Source organism: Pseudonaja textilis, chromosome 8, assembly GCF_049901715.1.
Source record: "Pseudonaja textilis isolate UNSWEBS1 chromosome 8, rPseTex1.2, whole genome shotgun sequence".
Classification (NCBI taxonomy): Eukaryota; Metazoa; Chordata; class Lepidosauria; order Squamata; family Elapidae; genus Pseudonaja; species Pseudonaja textilis.
Genome location: NC_141997.1, coordinates 3,106,719 through 3,128,596, shown reverse-complemented (window position 1 = coordinate 3,128,596; position 21,878 = coordinate 3,106,719). Strand labels below are relative to the sequence as shown.

At 35.4% G+C, this 21,878-nt stretch overlaps 1 protein-coding gene across 1 annotated transcript in view; it reads left to right on the top strand.

The window, feature by feature from the left end:
* The window catches only part of IL1RAPL1 (interleukin 1 receptor accessory protein like 1), a 1,645,997-nt gene that overhangs the window by 961,302 nt on the left and 662,817 nt on the right, over positions 1 to 21,878 (top strand). Inside the window, exon 4 of the mRNA XM_087938178.1 lies at positions 4,782 to 4,968. Within this exon, the coding sequence (XP_087794304.1) occupies positions 4,782 to 4,968 (187 nt within the window). The remainder of the gene's footprint in view (positions 1 to 4,781; positions 4,969 to 21,878) is intronic.

Here is a 21,878-nt window from a genome sequence, read left to right as displayed (position 1 = left end):
TTTCTTTTGTTTTTCCACCATATTTTTATCTTTACCATATTTTAGTTTTATCTTTATTTATTTTCAAACCTGCTACCTGTTCATATTCTTCAATCTTTTCTATCAGTTTGGGTGCTGTTTTTAATGGTTCCTTTAGTATGAAAACCAGATCATCTGCGAATGCTTGTAACTTGTATTCTTCTTTTTTATTTTCATTTCCTTTATTTCACTATAATTTCTAACATTTCTATTTAGTACGTCCAAAATCAAGACAAACAGCAGAGATGTCAGCAGGAATCCTTGCCTAGTTCCTTTTTTAATATTGATATTATCTGTTAAGTCTCCATTTATCATTACTTTGGCAGATTGCTTATGATATATTGCCTTTATAGTTTCAATAAATTTTCCACCAAATCCCATTTGTTCCATTTGTAATATCATAAACTTCCAGTTTACATTATCAAAAGCCTTTTGTGCATCTAAAAATACCAAGGCCATTTGTTTCTTAGGATGTGTTTCATAATATTCCAAAGTATTCAAAATTATTCTCATATTATCCTTGATTTGCCTCTTTGGTAGAAATCCATTTTGATCAACATTATAAAATTATTCAAGAATCTCTTAAGTCTTTCTGCCATTTTTGAGGCAAAAATTTTATAATCTGAATTCAACTGGGAGATAGGCCTATAATTTTTTATTTGTTGTAGATCAGTGTCCTCTTTTGGTATGAGGGTAATGTAAGCCTCTGTCCATGAGTTAGGTATTTTAGTTTCTGACAAAACTTCATTCATCATTTCAAGCATTGGGATACTTAAAGATTCCTGTAGAGTTTTGTAAAATTCTGCTGGCAACCCATACAGGCCCGGGGCCCTTCCAGTATTTTGTCTCTTCAATGCCTCAGTTAGTTCCATCATCGTTAATTTCCCTTCTAACATTATTTTGGTATCCTCAGGTATCTGAGGTAGCTCCGATCTTTGCAGCTTTTGTTTAACTTTTTCTTCATCAATATTCTCTTGGTTGTATAATTTTTGGGCTGGATGGACTTCTGATGCATTAGTAATGGTGCAATATTGAAAAGGGCATTGACCGCAAGATTTGTACCAATTTTTAGTACACAATGAAAAACCCACTGGGAATTTCCATTTGGATTGTAACCACTTGAATCGGAGCCTCCAATTATCAGGAGGAAAATTGCTCATAATGATTCTTAATTTATTAAGTGCTACATGTTGTAACCATTGTTCAGAAAATTGAATAAAATAATAATAAGATTAATACATGTATCTTTTTCTCTTCCCCAGAAATCTATTTATTTAGGTATGAAGTGAATTCAAGCATGTAAATTTAAAATATCCACAAGGATTTAAATTTGCCAATACCTAATCTGTCTATGACTATAACTGTCTATAATAGTAGATATCAAACATTAAGATGTTTCTAACCAATTTCTTTTTAATTGGGTGGGCTACAAATCCTCAATTTATGACCACAATTGAGCCAACATTTGTGTTGCTAAGCAAGACATTTGCTAAGTGAGTTTTGCCCCATTATATGATCTTTTTTGCCACATTTGATTAGTGAATCACTGCAGTTGTTGAATTAGTAACATGATTGTTAAATGAATCTGGCTTCCTCATTGACTTTGCTTGTCAGAAGGTCACAGAGGCTGATCACATGATCCCAAGGCATTATAACTATCATAAATATGAGTCAATTGCTAAGGGTCTTGACTTTTGATCATGTGACTATGGGGATGGTGCTATAGACATATGTGAAATTTAATTATAAGTTACTTTTTTCAATACTGTTGTAACTTTGAACGGTCACTAAATGAACTGTTGTAAGTTGAGGACTACTGTCATAAACATCAAAAGCTTACTCAAATGCAAGTGGAAGAGATACCATGATTTTTATGTGACATGAATCATATAATCTGTAAATCTAGCACCAAATTATATTCATCATACAACATTCCATACACCCAAATAGAATGAACAACGGGTTTCATAGAAATAAGTACATTTCAGTATTTTATTCCCTCCTGCTTAGCCAAATCCTATTACACATATAATAAATGATTTCCTCTGATAGTGTAAAATGGCAGTGACAACCACACATACAGGAATAGCAACTGTGTTGATTCTCAGGTTAGATAATTTGCCCCTAAATAGTTTGATCCTCTAACATTTATTTTTCTACAACGAACCAAAAGAGATCACTACAGTTTGTGTCAGGATTCCACAGAGCATATTCAGATAGGAAATAAAGGCACATTTGAAGGTTGTTACAAAGAGAAAGATTTTTATGATTTCAGTGTTGTTTGATATCGCCTATTCTCAAAGGGGGGAACAGGGAGGGCTGTTATCTCCAGATATTGCTGATAAGCACAAATGCTACTGTATATTTCCTTTATAGGCATGTCCTTATCCCCTAAAATCAAGATCTACTGATTCTTCTTTATTTACATTTTCTATTTATTTCACAAATTGCAAATATTATTTGATTGTCTTTCTCCATGGACCAAACATATAAATTACGAACTATCTCAACAGATCATATATTGGAGAATAGAAATGCACTTTATGTGTTCATGCTTAGAAACTTCCAAACAGATTGGATATTGGTACAGTAAAAAGAATAATATCAGAGGTGGTGTTCAGCAGGTTCTGACAAGTTCTGGAGAACTGGTAGCAGAGTTTTTGAGTATTTCAGAGAACCAGCAAATACCACCTCTGACTGGCCCCGCCCCCATCTATTCTCTGCCTCTTGAGTCCCAGATGACCGGCTGGGTCTTTTTTTTTTTTTGAAACAATTTTATTGGTTTTTAAAGACAAACAAAAACAAACAAAACATAAAAACATCCAGCTTTCTTTCATAAATATACAAGCAGTGTGTCAGTTGGTTTACCAATTTTTTGTGTATCCATTTCATAGTCTCAATTACAGTTACATTGCATGATAACTGATATTATCAATCAAAGATTAAGTACCCTAGTATCACTATTAAACAATCATTTGACTATAATTTTATTCCGTCATACTTTGCGAGATAACTATAATTTACGTAGTTTATTTTATAACAATTCATATAGTCCTACCAAATCTATCCTAAAAACATTTTATGAATACGATATATATATATTCATTATTTTCTAGAATTCTAGATATTCTATTATTGTATTTTATTATCTAACCATTGATAGAAAAGGTCCCAAATTTTATAAAATTGTTTATCCTCTTGTTCTCTAATTTCAAATGTCAATCTACTCATTTCAGCACATTCCAATATTTTCTTAATGATTTCCTCCTGCAATGGTATTTTCTCATTTTTCCAATTTTTAGCAAATACAATCCCAGCCACTGTTAATACATTTACAATCAGGTATCTCAAATCTTTACTATATGTATCAGGTAAAATTCCCAATAAAAAAATCTCTGGTTTCAAGTCTATGTGTTTCTTTGTCATTTTTTCCGGCCACATGTGAATTTTAGTCCAATATTTTCTAGCATCCTCACAAGTCCACCACATATGGTAATATGAGCCAGATATCTGATGACATTTCCAACATTTTTTGGATTTATTCTTTAACATTCTTGCTATTCTTGTCAGGGGGAAATGCCACCTGTAAAACATCTTATACAAATTTTCTTTATAAGCTGTTGACATTGTCATTTTATAATTTTGAGACCACAATTTTTGCCATTTCTCTAAACCAATCCCATGTCGGCTGGGTCTTCTTTTGTTGCCCTGCACAGGAGAACAGAGCTGGAAAGCAGGTTAGTGGGGTGGGAAGGGAATGGGGATTTTGCAGTAACCTTCCCTTGCCATGCCCACCAAGCCCCATCATGCCCACCAAGCCACGTCCAAAGAACAGGTAGTAAAAATGTTTGAATCCTACCACTGAATCATATGTTATCTTAATCTATCCAGGTAAAACAAAACAAAATTGAAACAAATACTTCCCATTTTCATTTTTATTCATAAGATTTCAGCACCATCTAACTGAGAGAAGCAAGACACACCTTTCCAGATTCTCTGTGAACATAGGAGTAGAAGAAAATAGTCACTTAGAACATAAAAACATGAAAGTTTTGACTTATGTCCTCATTTGTATTGCCAGAAAATGCTGTATACTTAAGTGTCTTGGGCAGAAGGGTTGAAAGTAAAGAGGCACAGGAATATAATAAATGAGTAGGTGGCATTTTTTATATGGCTGCAATTTACATTGACTGATATTAAGCAAGTCACTCTGTTGTTAAGTGAGTCACTCTGAGAATGAGATGGGTGATAGCTAAATTTAAATAAATAAAATAAACATTAAAGGGAATATTTCTTTTAATTGCTTCATTCAAAAAATAATGTAACAAATAGATGAATTAACTTCTATGTTTATGGTGCAAAGGTTTAGGAATTTGGAAGGCTTAAAATACATTGCTACAAACTGATTAGTTCAGCTGTAAAGGGTTTTTTGTAGTAGTTTTTAATCATCATAGGAACATTAAAATGTTAATACTGATTTGTAAATAACTGGCTTTATAACTTTACTCTCTCCCTGCAGGAATTGTCTTGCCATAATTATAATTAAGGAAATTTTAAAGTGTAATACTTTTTGCAAAGTAAATGGAATGTACTAATTCTTCAAAATTAAATAAGAATTTAAAATTGCATCCCCCCCCCCCACCATCCCCCATTTTACTGAACTGATGAAGATTCCTGTTGTGCTTGAAAACACATTATTGCATTTAGGGAAATTAATGCTGTTTTTAACCAATTTTTATAATTTGTATTTTTGTTCCATGCAGAAACTCAACCTACTGTATGAAGGTATCCATTTCACTGACAGTGGGTGAAAATGACACTGGTCTGTGCTACAATTCAAAGATGAAATATTTAGAAAAAGCTGAACTTAGCAAAAGCAAAGAAATTTCATGCCCCGATATACAGGATTTTTTAATACCATATAGAGAGCCAGAAATCTTATGGTATAAGGTAAGAAATGTTACAAATCTTGAACAAAATATTACATGTTTTCTTTTGCTCCAGACCCTATAAAAGAGGAGGTAGAATTGCACGTATGTAAAAGACCACTATATTACTACAGAAATGCATGAAACCAAAGACAAAAACCTCCTAGAATGCATATGGGTCAATATAAAAGAAAAAAAACAATGACATGGCCACAGGTGTATACCGGAGGTTGGCAGTCTGCGGCTCTGGAGCCACATGCAGCTCTTTGGACCCACTGTTGTGGCTCCCTGTCGCCCTATCGTGGCAGTGTCATGGCCAAAACCTTAATGCAGGAGCAAATCACTCCTGCACTTGCCTTTGAATGGCAACAGCATTCTGCCTTCATCGTGGTACATTTGCAGTTGCCATCAGCAAAGAGGGCTGACACCTGAAGGCCAGACAAGGAATAATGGATGGCAACTGAACAAGGAGAGATTCAACTTAAAAATAAGGAGAAATTTTCTGACAGTGAGAACAATCAACCAATGGAACAGCTTGTCTTCGGAAGTTGTGGGAGCTTTCAAGAAGATATTGGACTGCCATTTGTCAGATGACCTACAAGTTTGACTAGATGACCTACAAGGTCCCTTCCAACTCTGGTAATTTGTATCTGTGTAATTAGAAAAAGGTTAACTGAAAAATGGAGAAAAAATGGAAGCAATGTGATATTTATAAATGCAGTAGGTAATTTTTTGGCTACTGAAAATGAAATTTCTCTGTTTATATTTTCACTTTTATACATAGCTACTACATTCTTTATATATTACAAAATACATTCACATTCAGTTATTCAGCAATTAGATAATAAACACATTCATAATACATAGTGATATAGATTTTAGAAATCTAGGTATATAGTTCTAATAAGACATTTCTGTGCGTAAATGAAAAAAATTAAAAGATAAATAAAATAAACCATAATTTAGGTTTTAAAAGTGAGGCTGCAAGGATGGACACATTGCAATTTTCTATTTTAATAACTAATGTCTCAGGCCTTGGCTCCTGTAGATGATATTTAATACTGTACTGTTGCAATGACAATATGCCTGATCTATAAATGAATATGTCGCACTCTTTAAATATATATTTTTATCCAGTTGCCATACCCAAAGAAAGCTATTTTCTATGGAAGAGGAAACAATTGCATCATTTTAAACAAATAAATTTGCCTCATTCTCTTAATAAAATAAAACAAAATCCACAAAGAAAATGCTTTCTATTAGGGTTAGGATTAGGACTAGGTCTGATCATGAGAAAATCTTAGAAGCAGATATGAACTACAGCAGCATAAGAAGGACCACGAATAAAGGATCATGCAAACAAGTACAGTACTATTGGAACTATTCAGCTGTGATTCAGTCATGAAAGAATAAACCATGGGAACTTAAGCAATTCAAGAACAATGTAGCAGCCAATAACTATTTTAGGAATGGTTGTGGTATAGATTATGCTTCCTTCATTTCCTCTTCTCAATTGCATTCCAAGAAAGTGGGGGAGGATTAATATGTTGCTTCTTTGTACTGATGAAATCTACTCTGGACTAAGAGGAAGGGTTTGAACTCCCTTTATCTAAGCTGCATGTCTGGAGGGATATCAGACCCTGCTTTGAATTTGATTTGCTGTTTTCCTTTTTAATAAAGAATTCCTTTTGAAATACTCAGTTTTGGACTGATTTTTAAAAATCTAGAAGCCCTGAAAACTCCACAGAAACTCCCCCCAAAACAAGGGTGGGTGCAATATTTTAAATGTTTTAATTTCACTCTCAAATATCTCTAAATAGGGGGAAAAATAATTGGCAGATGCTCTGTACAGGAAACCTCAATACAACAACAAAAAGATTGAAATTCTAAAACCCATGATCCAACAAACCCAACTTGCAGCCAAAGTAATCACCAGAGTACAAGGGAAGAAAGAACCACTTACTGACAGTGCAATGATTTCCAAATTTAAGGAGGAACTACTTAAAGATGACTGGCTCCAAGCTAACAAAAACACTTGCTTACTCAAAGATGGTCTAGCCTGGAGTTCAGTTGTGCTCCTGTCGAGTTGGAGCAGAATCTGCAATCATGCACAGTTTTGCTCTGTACTTGCTTGTTGGAGGGTCCCATTTGGGACAGGAACCACCCTGGAAGAGGGATCCACTGTAGGGTTGAGGGGAGCCTCATCTCCCCTCTCCGACAAGGAAACCCCCCTCTGAAAATAAGTTGCAGCAGTGGTCTAAAATGGCCACCATGAAAACAGGAGACAGTCCAGGAAAATAAGACTGTGCTGGAGTGGTAAAGCTGTGAATGGTGTGGGAACCAGATGAAATACATGGACTTTAAAAGGTACCTCGGAATTTTTTTAAAAAAGAATTTTTTAAAGAAGTTTGTGGAAGCGGTGACCAGAGAGAGAGAGAAGAAAATTGGAAATTTGTGAAATTGGCTTTGGATTTTGAAAAGAATTAATTTGGAGATGGAAAATCTAGAAGAAAATATTTGACTATAAAAGACTTGGAAATTGAACTGGATAATTATTTGGATTTTGGCATTAAATAGGCATTAATTAAATGCTGGAATTGAACATGTTAAAAAGAAATAATAGCTAATAATTGGAATTAGCAAAATTAATTAAGCTTTAAAAAGGAAAAAGCAATAACAAAGGGTGGAATGTGGAAACAATTCCTTTACCTAATGGTAAAGGAAAAATTTCAGTGACTTTTTGAAAAGTGCTTGGTTTATTTAAAATTGGAATTTGAAATGAAATAAGAGGAATTATATTATAATTAACAAAAAAAAAAAAAACCAAAATGAAATACAATATTACAGGGGAAAAAAGATACATGAAAATTTTATTGTAAAGAGATACAGGAAGATTTTACCCCGGATTTGACTATTGGTTTTGAAAAGGACTTTGAAAAGAAGCAATTGAATCGAACTGAGATATAAGATATATATGTGTGTGTTGACTGCTCTGATAAAATATAAAAAAGAAAAGACACTGGTTGAAATAAATTACTGGACATTTGGATTGACATATGAGTGGAATATACATGGAAATAAAGTTGGAAAAAGTGCGAAGGATATGAGGAAAGAAAGTTTGGAATTATGGAGTACAATGCTACAAAAACTGGAAATGGTGATGCAAATCAAAGAAGAACAAAGAGAACCAGAAGGGGAGTTTAATAAAGAAGAAACCAGCCTTAAAAAACAAGTGGAGCAACGAACGCTAAGACAGGATAAAAATAGTTAAAATTAAAAAAATTAAGGGAAAATGCAGGGAAACTTTGCTCTGTTCCCTGTACTGAGTTTTTCACTTTGGAGCAGTGCTTGGACCTGCAAAGCAAGTGGAAACTCTCAGAGACAGCTTGGAAGATTGTGATTCCCAGCTGAGCAAGCCAGAGAGCCCGAAGTTTGGAGTGGAAAGAAGCTGGCCATAGGGCAGACTTAGAGATGTGTCAAGCTGACTGAAGACAGAAGGAGAAAGAGATGGCAGTACAGTAGCAGCAGGCGAGCTATCAATACGATAGAGGCTGGAAGATTGACTTTGGAAGTGAGTTGGAAGCAACTTAAAAATGAAAATTCCAGAGTGGAAGGGGCGAGTGTGGAAAGTAGGCAGCAGTGGCTTGATTTTTGCTTTACCCTCTGGCTCTGGGAGAAAAATGGCACCTTGAGAAAGAGTGATTAAAAGAGAAAAAAGGACTAGATGAGAAGAAGAAGGAGGTTTTTATTCAGGGAAACTGCCTATTGAAACTGAGATTGATTGTGAATTCCAACAGTGGAGAGAACTGGAAGGATGTATGTGGAGAAATAGAGAGTGGATGAATGACTGTTCAGATCACAGGAGACCGCCATTGTGTGAGAGAAAACTGAAGAACAGGAAACAGAAGCAAACTGACAAGTGATGAGCAATAGAGAACTTGACTATATAAATTTGTACATTTAGATTAATATTAATGACTATATCAAAAACTTTACTTTTCCTTATTTCTACTATAATTATAATATCTATTTTCCTCTCTTAGTAAACTATTATTGATTTTATATATGTGTGTGTGTGTGTGTGTGTGTGTGTGTATGTATATGTATATGTATGTACATATGTATGTATGTATGTATGTATGTATGTATGTATGTATGTATATGCAGGTCTTGGCGTGTTCGAGTCTTTTCCCATGTAAGATTGAGAGCATCTTGGCAATGTTTTGACGAGGTCCCACTCGCCATCTTCAGGCTGGTGCTTTCGGCTTTGTGCTTTTGAGAGCAAAGTGTGATCGGAGCTGCCATCTCCCTATATATACTGGTGGGGAGGTTGGCTGTGTTCTCGTTTCTTGATTGGTTGATGGAGTTGATGTTTGCAAACATATATAAATATATATTTGTTTTCTGAGGTTTTTGCGGGTCTATATTTGTGATCTTTGGTTATTTGGGTTTTCTCCTGCGTAAAATTGGAAGCATCTTGGCAACGTTTGACGAAATCTCATTTGTCATCTTCAGGCTTCTGTCTTCGGCTTTGTGCTTCTCGGAGTAATGTGAGCTTGCAGCTGCTTCTTCCTTTTAACTGCTAGTGGGGGTGTGACTTGATTGGGTGGGGGCTTGTCTGTGTTCTGATTGGGTGGGGGTGTGTTCTCATTGGTTGGGGGTTTGGCTGTGTTCTGATTGGCTGGGGGTGTGTTCTGTTCAGGTGGGGTCTTGGTTGTGCTCAGGTTACTCTTAGTTGTCAGGGGATTTGAGCTGGTGAGCTGTGATCCTGTTGTTTGGTTTCACGTTCGTGATCATGCCACATCTTCATGGTGGGCGTCCGTTCGCTTCATGTATGGGTTGGAGGGGTTTGAAGCGGGTAGTGATGCAGCTGCGGTACGGCTTCTGGTCCTTGGTCGTGTCTCATCATCTGTGTGGGTGTGAGTCTGCTTTCTACGTGGGGGTGTGGTGGTAGCATCTTGTGTGGCCCTCATGGGTGTGGGTCTGGTGTCATTCTTCATGTTAGGTACTCATTTGTTAGTGAGGGCGGGTTTCCAAATGGCTGGTAGGCGGGAGGTATCATCTCGTTTATTCATGCTGTGTGGGTGTTTTCCTATCTCTATGGCTTCTCTGATTATTCTGTTGTTCAAGTGTTCAGTTTTGGTGGTAGTTCTGGTATTTTTAAAGTCAATCTCATGTCCTGTGGCTTTGAGATATTGGACCAGGGAAGAGGTCGGTTCTTCTTTTTTGATTGAGTTCTTATGTTCTTCAATGCGTGCACTTATTCTTCTGTTAGTTTGTCTGATGTATGTGGTAGGGCAGATGGTGCAAGGGATTTCGTATACTCCTTGGTTTTCTAACTCAATTTTGTCTTTAGGGTTTTTTAGGATGGTGGATATTTTTCTGTTTGTGCAGAATGCTGTTTTAATGTTGTGTTTTTGGAGGATCTTGCTGATTTTGTCTATAGTGCCTTTTATATATGGGAGGAGGGCTTTGCCATTCTCTTGTTCTCTGTCTTGGATTTTGGGGGTTTCTTTTTGGATTAGGTGGGTAATCTTCTTTCTTTGGAATCCATTGGCTGTTAGTATGTTAATGAGAGTGTGTAGTTCGGTTTTTAGGTGTTGTTCGTCGGCTAAGCATTTTGTTCTGGAGATGAGTATCTCGGCTACGGAATTGATCTGTGCCGGGTGGTGGTGTAAGAGTGCGTGTAGATAGCGGTTTGTATGTGTTTTCTTCTCATAGATGGTGTGTCCTAGGGAGCCATTGGATTTTTTGTATACTAAGACATCTAGGAAGGGAAGTTGATTGTTAGCTTCTGTTTCCACGGTGAATTGTATTTTGGGGTGTAGGCTGTTGAGGTGTGTGAGGAAGTTGTTCAGTTTTTCTTTCCCATGTAGCCAGATTATGAAGGTGCCATCTACATATCTGAGCCAGAGTTTGGGTTCGTGATCATATTTTTCTAGAGCTTGTGTTTCAAAGTGTTCCATGTAGAGATTTGCGATGACAGGTGAGAGGGGTGATCCCATGGGTGCTCCTTCTATTTGTTTGTATTTTTGTCCATTGTACGTGAAATATGTATTGGATAGGCAGTGGTTGGTCAGATTTAGGATGTGCTTGGGGGGGTTGTATTTGTTTTGGATGGCTGTCAAGGCTTCTTTTATAGGCACTTGGGTGAAGAGGGATATGACATCGAAGCTCACTAGTAGGTAGCTGGGCTGTAAGTTTTATTTCTTTATGATCTCAATGAACTGGAATGAGTTTCTTATGTGTGAGTTGATGGATTCTGCATAGGGCTGTAGTGAGAGTTGATGTTTGGCAAGAAATTTGGCTAGGTTTTGTAGAGGTGAGCCTATGGAGCTGACTATTGGTCTAAGTGGGGTTCCTTCTTTGTGTATCTTGGGGAGACCATAAAGCTTAGGGCATCTGGATGATTTCTCTCTGGGTATGATTCTTTGCTGGATTTCTTCGCTGATGGGGGAGGCTTTTATTTTGGATCTGGTGGATTTTGCTAGGTAGATGGTGGGGTATGTGTTTAAGGGTTTGTATGTGGGGTCTTGGAGTAGGTTGGTTAACTTGGTTTGGTAGTCAGATGTGTTCATAACCACTGTTGCGTTGCCCTTGTCTGTTGGTAGGATTATTATGCTGGTGTCTTCTTTCAGGTTAAGTAGTGCAGTTTGATATATATATATATGTGTATATGTGTAATGTGTATATCTATATGTGTGTGTGTGTGTGTATATATATATACACACATACACATATATACACATATACATACATATAATATTAATAAGAAACTTAAGAAATTTGAGATAATAGCCAGACTTTTTTCTTAGTGGTATTATTCATATAATTATAACTATATAAGTCTAATATATATATATAGATAACATTTGTATAGAATCTTATAGAATTGTATAGAATATTAATAGAAGATATATAAATAATTTCATCTTTATATAATTAAATATTAATGAATTGGATAGATTTAAGTATTTGAAACACTGGTTGAGTTATTAATTATAATTAGAGTATAAGATACACTATCATAGTATAAAAAAGTATTGATTATATTGTTATTAGTTGATAAGTTTTGAATATTAATTACTATTATAATATTTGTAGTATTTATAGTTATTATTAATTCAACATTATATTTATTATATTAGGCTATATTTAAGATTCTAAGTAACTGACTTTCTTATTTCATATATTGATAAACTAGTAAATATTATTTATTAGTATTAACCATTAACAAATAATTAATTATCAACTGACGCCTTAAGCTTTATAAGATTGACTTTCTGGATTTATTAACTGTTGGATAGACTATTTAATTGAGGGAAAATCTGCATAGAAAGTGAATGACTCGGATGGTAATTTGGGAGAATATCTATAGGAGAGCAACATAATATTATTAGGGAGATGACTAGCATTACAACTACTAAGACTGGAAAAAAACCTACAACATTGATATTGACACCTAGTCCAGCTACATCTAACCAGAGAATAATTGAAGGTATGTTGGCTCAGGAGAAATCAAATATAACACTTAATACACAGATGGTTCAAACCACTTTGTTGACACTACAAGAAATGATGATCAAACTACAAGAAACCATGATGAATAATCACGTGGAGATGAAATCTGATATGGAAGTAATGAAAATGGAATTAAAATTTGAGATGGAAGAAATGAAAGTAGAAATTCATAGCCTAGATGATAAAATGGGGTCTGTTCAAGAAACAATTAAGAAAAACAAGGAGAGGCTAAAAACAATTGAGCTGCAGACAGAACAGACAGAAAAGAAACTAGAGGAAATGGATCAGAAGATTACAGGATTACAATAAAGAAGCAGAAGAATCCCTCATCCATCTTGAAATGGACTGAGCTTCATTTTTCTTACGATTTCAAAACATAGAATAATCAAAAGAGGAAGACCTAACAATTTTGATGGGTGAATTGATGGCAGACGCCCTACAAAGATACAGACAAGAGATGATCAATGAAATCGATGATTTTTATAGGGTGTATACCAGCTACGCCAGACACCATAGACTCCCTAGAGAGGTTCATATAAGATTTGCAAAAAGGAAAGTAAGGGACATCATTTATAAAATTACTAGGGAAGAACCAATAAATTATAAAGGAAAAGAAATAGTTGTATTAAAACAGATACCAAGAAGAGTACATGAACAACGAAAAGATTACAGATTCTTGGCCAACCACTTAAATAAAAAATATTCTATTCTGATGGATTACCCCAGAAGGTATGTTGATCACATGGGATGATAAGAAAATTAAAATTGACAACCTGGGGAAAGCTCAAGATTTTTATAAACAACTAATCAGATCCGAAGAAGAAAGCGGCAGAAAAGAAAAACTGGATACACCAGGCCAAGAAGAATTTCGGCAAGAGAATAAAGAGAAGGACCAAGAGAAGGAGAATATCAAGAGGATAGTGGACCAAGAAGAAGGAGGAGTTAGAATCAGAAGCTAAAGAAGAAACTAGAGTAAATTAAAGATAAAAATTGGAACGGATATAAAAATAGAATGGGGATTGAAATTTTTGTCAATTAATGTGAATGGTCTAAACATACCAACAAAAAGGTGTTTGTTATCTAAAATAGAGAAACAGGAGAATGATATAGTATGCCTCCAAGAAATGCACATTAAGAAACAGGATGAATAGGGAACTTCCAGTGGCAAGGCAAGGACGAATAGAGGGGCAGAAATCCACTTGCGGTTTCAGCTAACCTTTTCTTGAGTTTGGCGCGATCTTTTTGGGTGCTCGAGTCCTGGAGAGACCCATGCCGGTGTGGGGGAACCTCAGGCTGTAGTGTGGGGAAGGCAACCCCCCTGCAATGAAGAGGAAGCCCTCCAGAGCCCAACGATCAAGAACAGTCCCCTGTTAATGGAGGCTTCGAAGTCCGAACTGCCACCGATGCGAAGAAAAGAGTGAGTGACAGTTTGCAAGTTTGTTGGGAAAGAGAGTTGCGGCAAAAGTTAGTGGCGGAGAGGAAAATTGGAAGAGTATAGATTGACTTTAGGCTGTTATATACTGCATGAGCGTCTATCGGGAGCCCTAAGAGAAAGCAGCTAAAAGCGAACTTGACAAGTGAAAGTGAAGGGGCTCGGCAGACAGAAGAGAGACAGAAATAACAAAGATTTGAACAGAAATTTAGAAGATCAGCATTAGGGAGTGATTGAAAAGACTTAGCTATCACTTATATTTGGACAGACTCTAACAAACCGGAGCCAGAAAGCAGAACAAAGCTGATCGGGGAAGGAAAAAAGACAGAGCAGCGCCATAGGCGGTATTTAGAATGCTGAAGTGGCTATAACAAAGTAACAGACTTAACTGACTGAACGGACACAACTTACTCAGCAAACCTCTGGGAACTTAAGAACATTGCTCTGTTGGAGGAGACAGCTCTCTTTCTCCTCATCACCACCTGAAGATGCCCACATGATCATATTCAGAACTTTCAATTGGAAGAGTCTTTTGGACTTTGGGGGGTGGGAACAATTCCATCCCTTTGTATATGTGATCTGCATGCCAAATTCTTTAGATTCAGAATCTTCCCTGTGACTTCCACTTTGAAATTTAGTAAAAGAGAAAACTTTGCTCTAAGCATTGGAGTCTGAGTGTTTCTTTCCTGGATTTTGAACGGAGCACAGACTGACATTGGCGGAATCAAAAGAAGAAGACCTGGAATACTTGATGGCAGAAATACTGGCCAGTCTACTGAAGAAGGACAGAGAGGACATTCAAAGACATTCAAAAAGAGTTTGATGAAATTTACCAGGTCAGTACAAACTACGCAAGACAACACAAATGCCCTAGAGAAGTCCACATAAGATTCACTAGAAGATGTTTCCGAGATATGATATACAGAACCTCTAGAGATGAAACAATAACGTATAAAGATAAAGAAATTGTGATCCTTAAACAGATACTGAGAAGAGTAAGGGAACAAAGACATGATTATAAGTTTCTGGCAGCCTACTTAAACCAAAAAAGAATTGCATTCAAATGGCTTATCCCAGAAGGGATGCTAGTGTCATGGAAAGAGAGGAAAATTAAAATAGATACCATGGAAAAAGCTCAGGACTTTTATGAACAGATGGTGGGCCCGCAGGAGCAAAGTAGTAGGGAGGAATCGGAAACAAATTCTCAGGAAGAATATGGTGGACATAAAAATAGAACCGGAATTGTAGGGAACCACAACTATCAGTTAATAGACAGTAAGGGAGATATATACCAGGAAATAGAACAGAAAAAAGAAATCACTCATAAATATTTTGAAGATCTATACAAAAAAGAAGATGTTAGTGAAGATAGAATAAGGAATTATTTAGATGAAGTGAAGGATAAGGCAATTGGGGAAGAAATGGAGGAACTACTAAATAAAGATATTACTGAATCGGAATTGAAATCAGCAATAGAGAACCAGAAAAATAACAAAACCCCGGGCTCAGATGGGATTCCGGGGGAGCTGTACAAGGCAATGGCAGAACAAATTGGACCACTTATGGTGGAAGTTTTCAATGAGGTTTTACTGGCAGCTAGGTTGCCGGACTCATGGAGGGGGCGTTGATCTCACTGATCCTGAAGGAGGATACAGATCCCAGATATATAAATAATTATAGGCCGATCTCACTTTTAAATACTGATTATAAAATATTCACTTCTATTATAGCAAACAGATTAAAAAGAATGTTAAACTTGTATATACATGAAGATCAAAATGATTTCTCCCAACTAGGCAAATAAAGAACAATTTAAGAATAGTATTAGACGCACTAGAATTTTATGAAGCCCACCCCAAGAAACAAGTAGCACTCATGTTCTTAGACACAGAGAAGGCTTTTGATAATCTAAATTGGCAATTTTTAATTCAAAAAATTTATAATTTGAATCTGGGCACCAAATTTGAAAATATTATAACAACCATTTATGCCACACAACAAGCTAATATAACAATAAATGGGGAATATACTCACCCAATAAAGATAGAAAAAGGAGTGAGACAGGGCTGCCCACTCTCTCCCCTGCTCTTCATATTAGCATTAGAGACATTATTAATGCGAATTAGGCGGAATTCAGATATAAAGGGATTAATGGTTAAGAAAGAGGAATATAAATTGCAAGCATTTGCGGATGATATGATTTTCTTTATCGAAGAACCAATAGATAGGGGACCAAAATTGATGAGTGAATTAGAGAAATTTGGAGTAGTAGCAGGACTTAAAATAAATAGGAAAAAAACCAAATTAATGATTAAAAATCTAACAGAAAAACAGAAAATAGAATTAGAAGAAACAATGCATATACAAGTGATAAAGAAAGTGAAATATTTAGGAATTTGGCTAACACCACACTGTAAGACATTAAAAGAAAATAATTATGATAAATTGATACATCAGGTAAAGAAAGATTTAGAATCATGGGGTAAACTTCAAATTTCACTACTAGGTCGGATCACCACCATCAAAATGAACATTCTCCCCAAATTTTTGTACCTATTCCAAATGATCCCAATTAAATTACACAAAAAGTTTTTTGAAGAACTCAATAGAATAACCCTTAAATTTATTTGGCAAGGGAAAAAACCCAGAATAAATGTAAAAGCAATGCAGGATATGAAGAGCAGGGGAGGGTTAGCATTTCCAAACTGGGAGTTATACCATATGGCCACCTCGTTAGTTTGGCTGAAGGATTGGGTGAACTTAACCAACAAAAGAATATTATTCTTAGAAGGCCACAATTTACAAAGGGGGTGGCATGCTTTTCTATGGGACGTAGGGAAAACCAGTCAAAAATATTTCCATAGACATTTAATTAGAGATGCACTATTAACAAATTGGAGGAAAATACAGAAAAAACATTATATAAAAGTAGCAACATGGATTTCAACAATGGAGGCGATGATTCACCCAAACAATCCGGAGATTACTAAAATGATTAAATACAAAGACTTACTGGACCCACAAGGAAATTTGAAACCGAGGCAGGAACTTCAGGAGCAAGGACAAAAAATTGATCAATGGGTTTATCTTCAGATTCAAAGTAGATACAAACAAGATAAGAAAGAATTTGGAATTAACAACAAACTTCAACAATTAGATAAAATTTTATTAGGACCAGATTAAAAAAAAACACCAAATTTTATAATTACTTATTAGAAACAGAATTAGAAGAAGAAATCATAAAAGGAAATATGGTCGCTTGGAGTAATAACGTAGGACGCAGTATCACATTAGCGGAATGGGAGAAAGTTTGGGGCAGAAATAATAAGATCACCAAATCGGCAGCATACAAGGAAAATCTTTATAAAATGTTTTATAGATGGCACCTCCCCCCTTCGAGGTTAGCGAAGATGCACCCTAACATGAGTCCGTATTGCTAGAAGTGTAGGAAAAAAGAATTTCCATATGTGGTGGTCTTGTACAGAAACCCAAAATTACTGGAAGAAAATTAAAATTTGGTTGGAAAAAATTACAAAAGAGCAGATACAAACCAGACTCTGGTTTGTATCTGCTCTTTTGTAATTTTTTCCAACCAAATTTCCTGTTAGGGATTTTTAATAGACCAATTTCCCAAAAAGCTAAATACATAACAATACACATCCTAACAGCGGCCAGATTAGCCTTTGTTCAACATTGGAAACAACATCATATCCCATCAGATGAAATGATTATCGAAAAAATTTCAAAATGTGCAGAAATGGATAAACTGACTTTGGCGCTAAAAACAAAGACACTTCACTATACTATGATAGCTGGAATTGTTGGTATAATTGGATTGATCAAAAATAAATTATATATCATAAGGCATAAGAGAAAAGTATTAATCTATAATAATGATTATAGAACAGGTATGTGTATATGACATAAATCAAGGTTATGAAAAAAGATCTTGCAAACTGTAAAAATAAGAATGCTTTTAGCTTTCCCTTTTTTTCTTTCTTTCTCTAAATTTTCCCTTCTTCTATTTTCTTTCTTCTTTTCTTTTTTTCTTTTTTTGTTCATTTGTGTATGTATTGTTGGTTGTTTTAATTGTAAAAACTAATAAACTATATTTTTTTAAAAAAAGAAACAGGATGAACAATATTTACAAAATAAAATATTAGGAAGATTATATCCAACCTTAGCAGAGGAAAAAAAAAGAGGGGTAGCAATATATATCAAGGAAGAAATAGTCTCAAAATTAATATATAATGATACGAGAGGGAGGATATTGATGGTGGAAGTATTTATAGAAAATAAAAGTATTTTATTAGTAGGGATATATGCACCTAATAAAAACCAAAGTGAGTTTTATAAAACCATACATAACAAAACTACTAATTGAAATAGGAAATCAGAATATATGTATAATTGGAGATTATAATGCAGTAGCAAACATTCGAGAAGACTACGCCAGCAAACAAAAGTGCAAAAAGAAAAGAAATACTATATCAAAGACCTTTTTTGAAATATCAGAGGAATTGAATGTATTAGATGTATGGAGGAAAATGAACCAAGGAGAAAGAAAATTCACCTTCTATTCCAACCTGCATAAATTTGAGAATAGATATGACCTGGATAAATGGAGATTTACTCAAAGACATTTGGAAAATAGAAATAATGCCAAACACCTGGACAGACCATAACCCACTTAAAATAACATGGAAAGGACAAGCAAGGAAAGGGGGTAGTTGGACACTAAGACCACAAATCTTAAAAGAAAAAGAATACCTTCAAAAAATTTCGGAAGAATTGGAATTATTCTTTAAGAACAACAAAAAACAACATACCTCATTGTAAAATCTATGGGATACAATGAAGGCATATCTAAGAGGAATTACAATAGTCTACACAGCAAAAAGAAATAAAGAAAAATGGAAGACCCATAATACGTTAATAGGGGAGATAAAGAGATTAGAAGATAAATTACAAAAAGACCCAGGGGATGAGCAAGTCAGAAATAATTTGGCATTAACAAAACATAAATTGTCCATCCTAGAACAAAAAGATTTAGCAAGGAGCTTGCAATATACAAAACAAAATTATTTCGAGTACGCAAATAAACCTGGTAGATGGTTGACCTATAAACTTAAAAAAGAAAATGAGAGAAGAACTATACACCAATTATTAGATAAGAATGAAATTGAGGAAACCAATAGAGAGATGAAAAAGAAATTGCGAGGGAATATTTTGAGAATTTATACAGTCAGGAAATAACAGAAACAAGGAGAAAAGGTGAGTACTTGAAAGATGAACCATTATGCCCATTAATGGAAAAAGAAAAGGAATTATTAAATAAGGAAATAACACCAACCAAACTAAAGGAAGCAATCAAAAGACAAAAAAAAATAGTAAAACCCCAGGCCTGGATGGCTTACCAGGTGAACTTTATAAAAAAAAATAGGAGAATTGACAGAAGGAATATTCCTGGAAGTTTGCAATGAGGTATTGTTGGAAGCTAAGATACCAGATTCATGGAAAAAGGCTTATGTTACTGTTGAGGTAATTCCCCGTTAGGAGAATGAGTGCACACAGGGAGACATAGTGAGAGTGATGTTGAATAACACATGACCAGCACACAGATAGACTGAATAGTAAAATGTAGGTTTTACTTTCAGTAAACGGTTAAGCAAAGTCCAACAAACAGTCTAAGTCATACACGGTTAAAGTAGTCAGTATTCAGTCCAGGGATAATCCAAATAACAAAGTCCAGTATCATAAACAGTTCAGTAACAGACTTACAGCAATCCAAGAAGAACGACGATTAACAACAGTTAATAGGGAAAAATGCAGGAACCAAAAACAGCGAACATCAGAACATCTAACAACTAGCAACAACAGAACTAACAACCCAGGTTTCTGGCTCCATCTTATGGCCGTTTGAGGAACCACACCCAATTACAATTTTAGCATTCCCTTAAAGAGACAGTATTAAATATCTATCCTGGTTTATATATTTCCAACCCAACTGTTAGGTGACTATCAATCCCTAATATTCTCCCCTTTGGGTAGGACAATATATTACACCTTACAGTTTAAGTCCACATCCTTCACAGCAAGCCTTATGCTTTACAGAGCCTTGGGCTTTTGTAAAATGATCTGTAGTACTCCAGTTTAATCATGTTATTTTGTACACATTGTCTCGTAGTTAAATATCTTAAATCTGTGTGTTTTGATCTTGTCTTTACAGCAGGATTGGAAGCCATCTGTATTGCTGATTGGTTGTCTTCATAAACAACAATAGAATCTGTTACATCAATTCCCATATCAATCAATAGTTGCTTATAACAAACTAAATTGGTACATAATAAAGACAAACAAGAGAATTCAGCCTCCATTGTTGACAAACTTAGATGTTTCTGTCAAATAGACCTCCATCTAATCAACACCTTTCCTAATAATACTACAGTACCTGACGTAGATTTACGTGTATTTACATCTGTAGTGAAACTTGCATCGGCATATGCAGTTAAACTTAGTTTATCCTTAGGCTCCAAATATAATGCATTGTTTGTTTCAGATATCTTAACACACGTATAGCAGCTTGCCAGTGCCTTTCAGTTGGCTCAGCATTGAATCTCACTAATTGGCTAACAATGTATGTTATATCTGGCCTCGACCAATTACTGAGTTAATATAAACTACCAATCAAGGACTGAAAAATCTTTATCAAAAACAGGACTTCGTACGTCACTGTGACTAAACTCCTGGCTCATTGGTGTTTTAGCCAGCTTACAAAGTTCCATTTTAAAATTCTTTAGTAAATGGTTAATTTTACCTCCCTGTGAGATTTTGTATCCTCCCCTAGTTTTATCTATCTTTAAACCAAGATATTGTTTAATTTCACCTAACTGTTTTATCTTAATTTTTTTTTCTAATAGTGAAATTATTTCAGTAGCTTCTTGCACAGTTTTGGTGATTAATGCTATGTCATCAGTGAACAATAGCAACATCACTTTCCTTTTTAAATAAACATGGATCAGCCATGCCAGCTACAAAACCTATCTTAGTTAATTCCTTAACTATACAGTGGTTCCACTCATATCCTGATTGCTTCAAGCCATAAAGACTCTTTTTCAATCTCCAGCAATCAGTTGTATTATCATTTTTTATATCTAAAGGTTTCTTTAAATAGATAGTGTGTTGCAATGGTGCATGCAGATATGCCGTCTCTACATCTAAATGATTTATAATGTATTTCTCCTTAGCTGCCCACACTAATGCTGCTCATAATGCAGCCTTCAGACTAGGTGCAAACGTAGACAGCAAACGTTTGTTGTCTGATTGAACCCTTGTGCTACTAACCTGTCTTTATGGGTAACAATCCCATCCACACTTGTCTAAGCTTATAAATCCATTTACACCCAATGGCATGTTTACCTGGTGGTAACCTGACATTTTCATATACCACTAGTCTTTTAAGGATTTCAGTTCCTTATCCATTGCTTCCTGCCAAGCAGCCTGATCCTTAGCAGGCTACAGTTTTAGTTCGTTATAATTACCAGGAACTGTATTCACTTGGCATACAACACTAGCCTGATATCTATCAGCTGGTCGTGTTACTCAGGTTGAACATCTCGGTAATACAGGGCTAACTGGTGGACTCTCCTGTTCCACCTGATCCTGTTCTCCTACCTCCTCCTGTGCCTGTTCTTCCTCCTCCTCCTGTGCCTGTTCTTCCTCTTTAATGGCTATTGATGGTTTAATTATTTCATCTTTAGGAACTACTTGGGTGTCAATTACAACATCATTGTTGTATTCCTGTTCCAGTTTATTCCACCCAATGTGCTCAAGAAATTTAGCACTAGCACTACAGTAAACGTTAGCTGTGCCTGTGACTATCAATTCCCAACAGTTACATTAATCCCAAAGGAGAACTCAGGGACTAATCAAATTAAAAATTACAGACTGATATCTCTCTTAAATGCTGTTTATAAAAT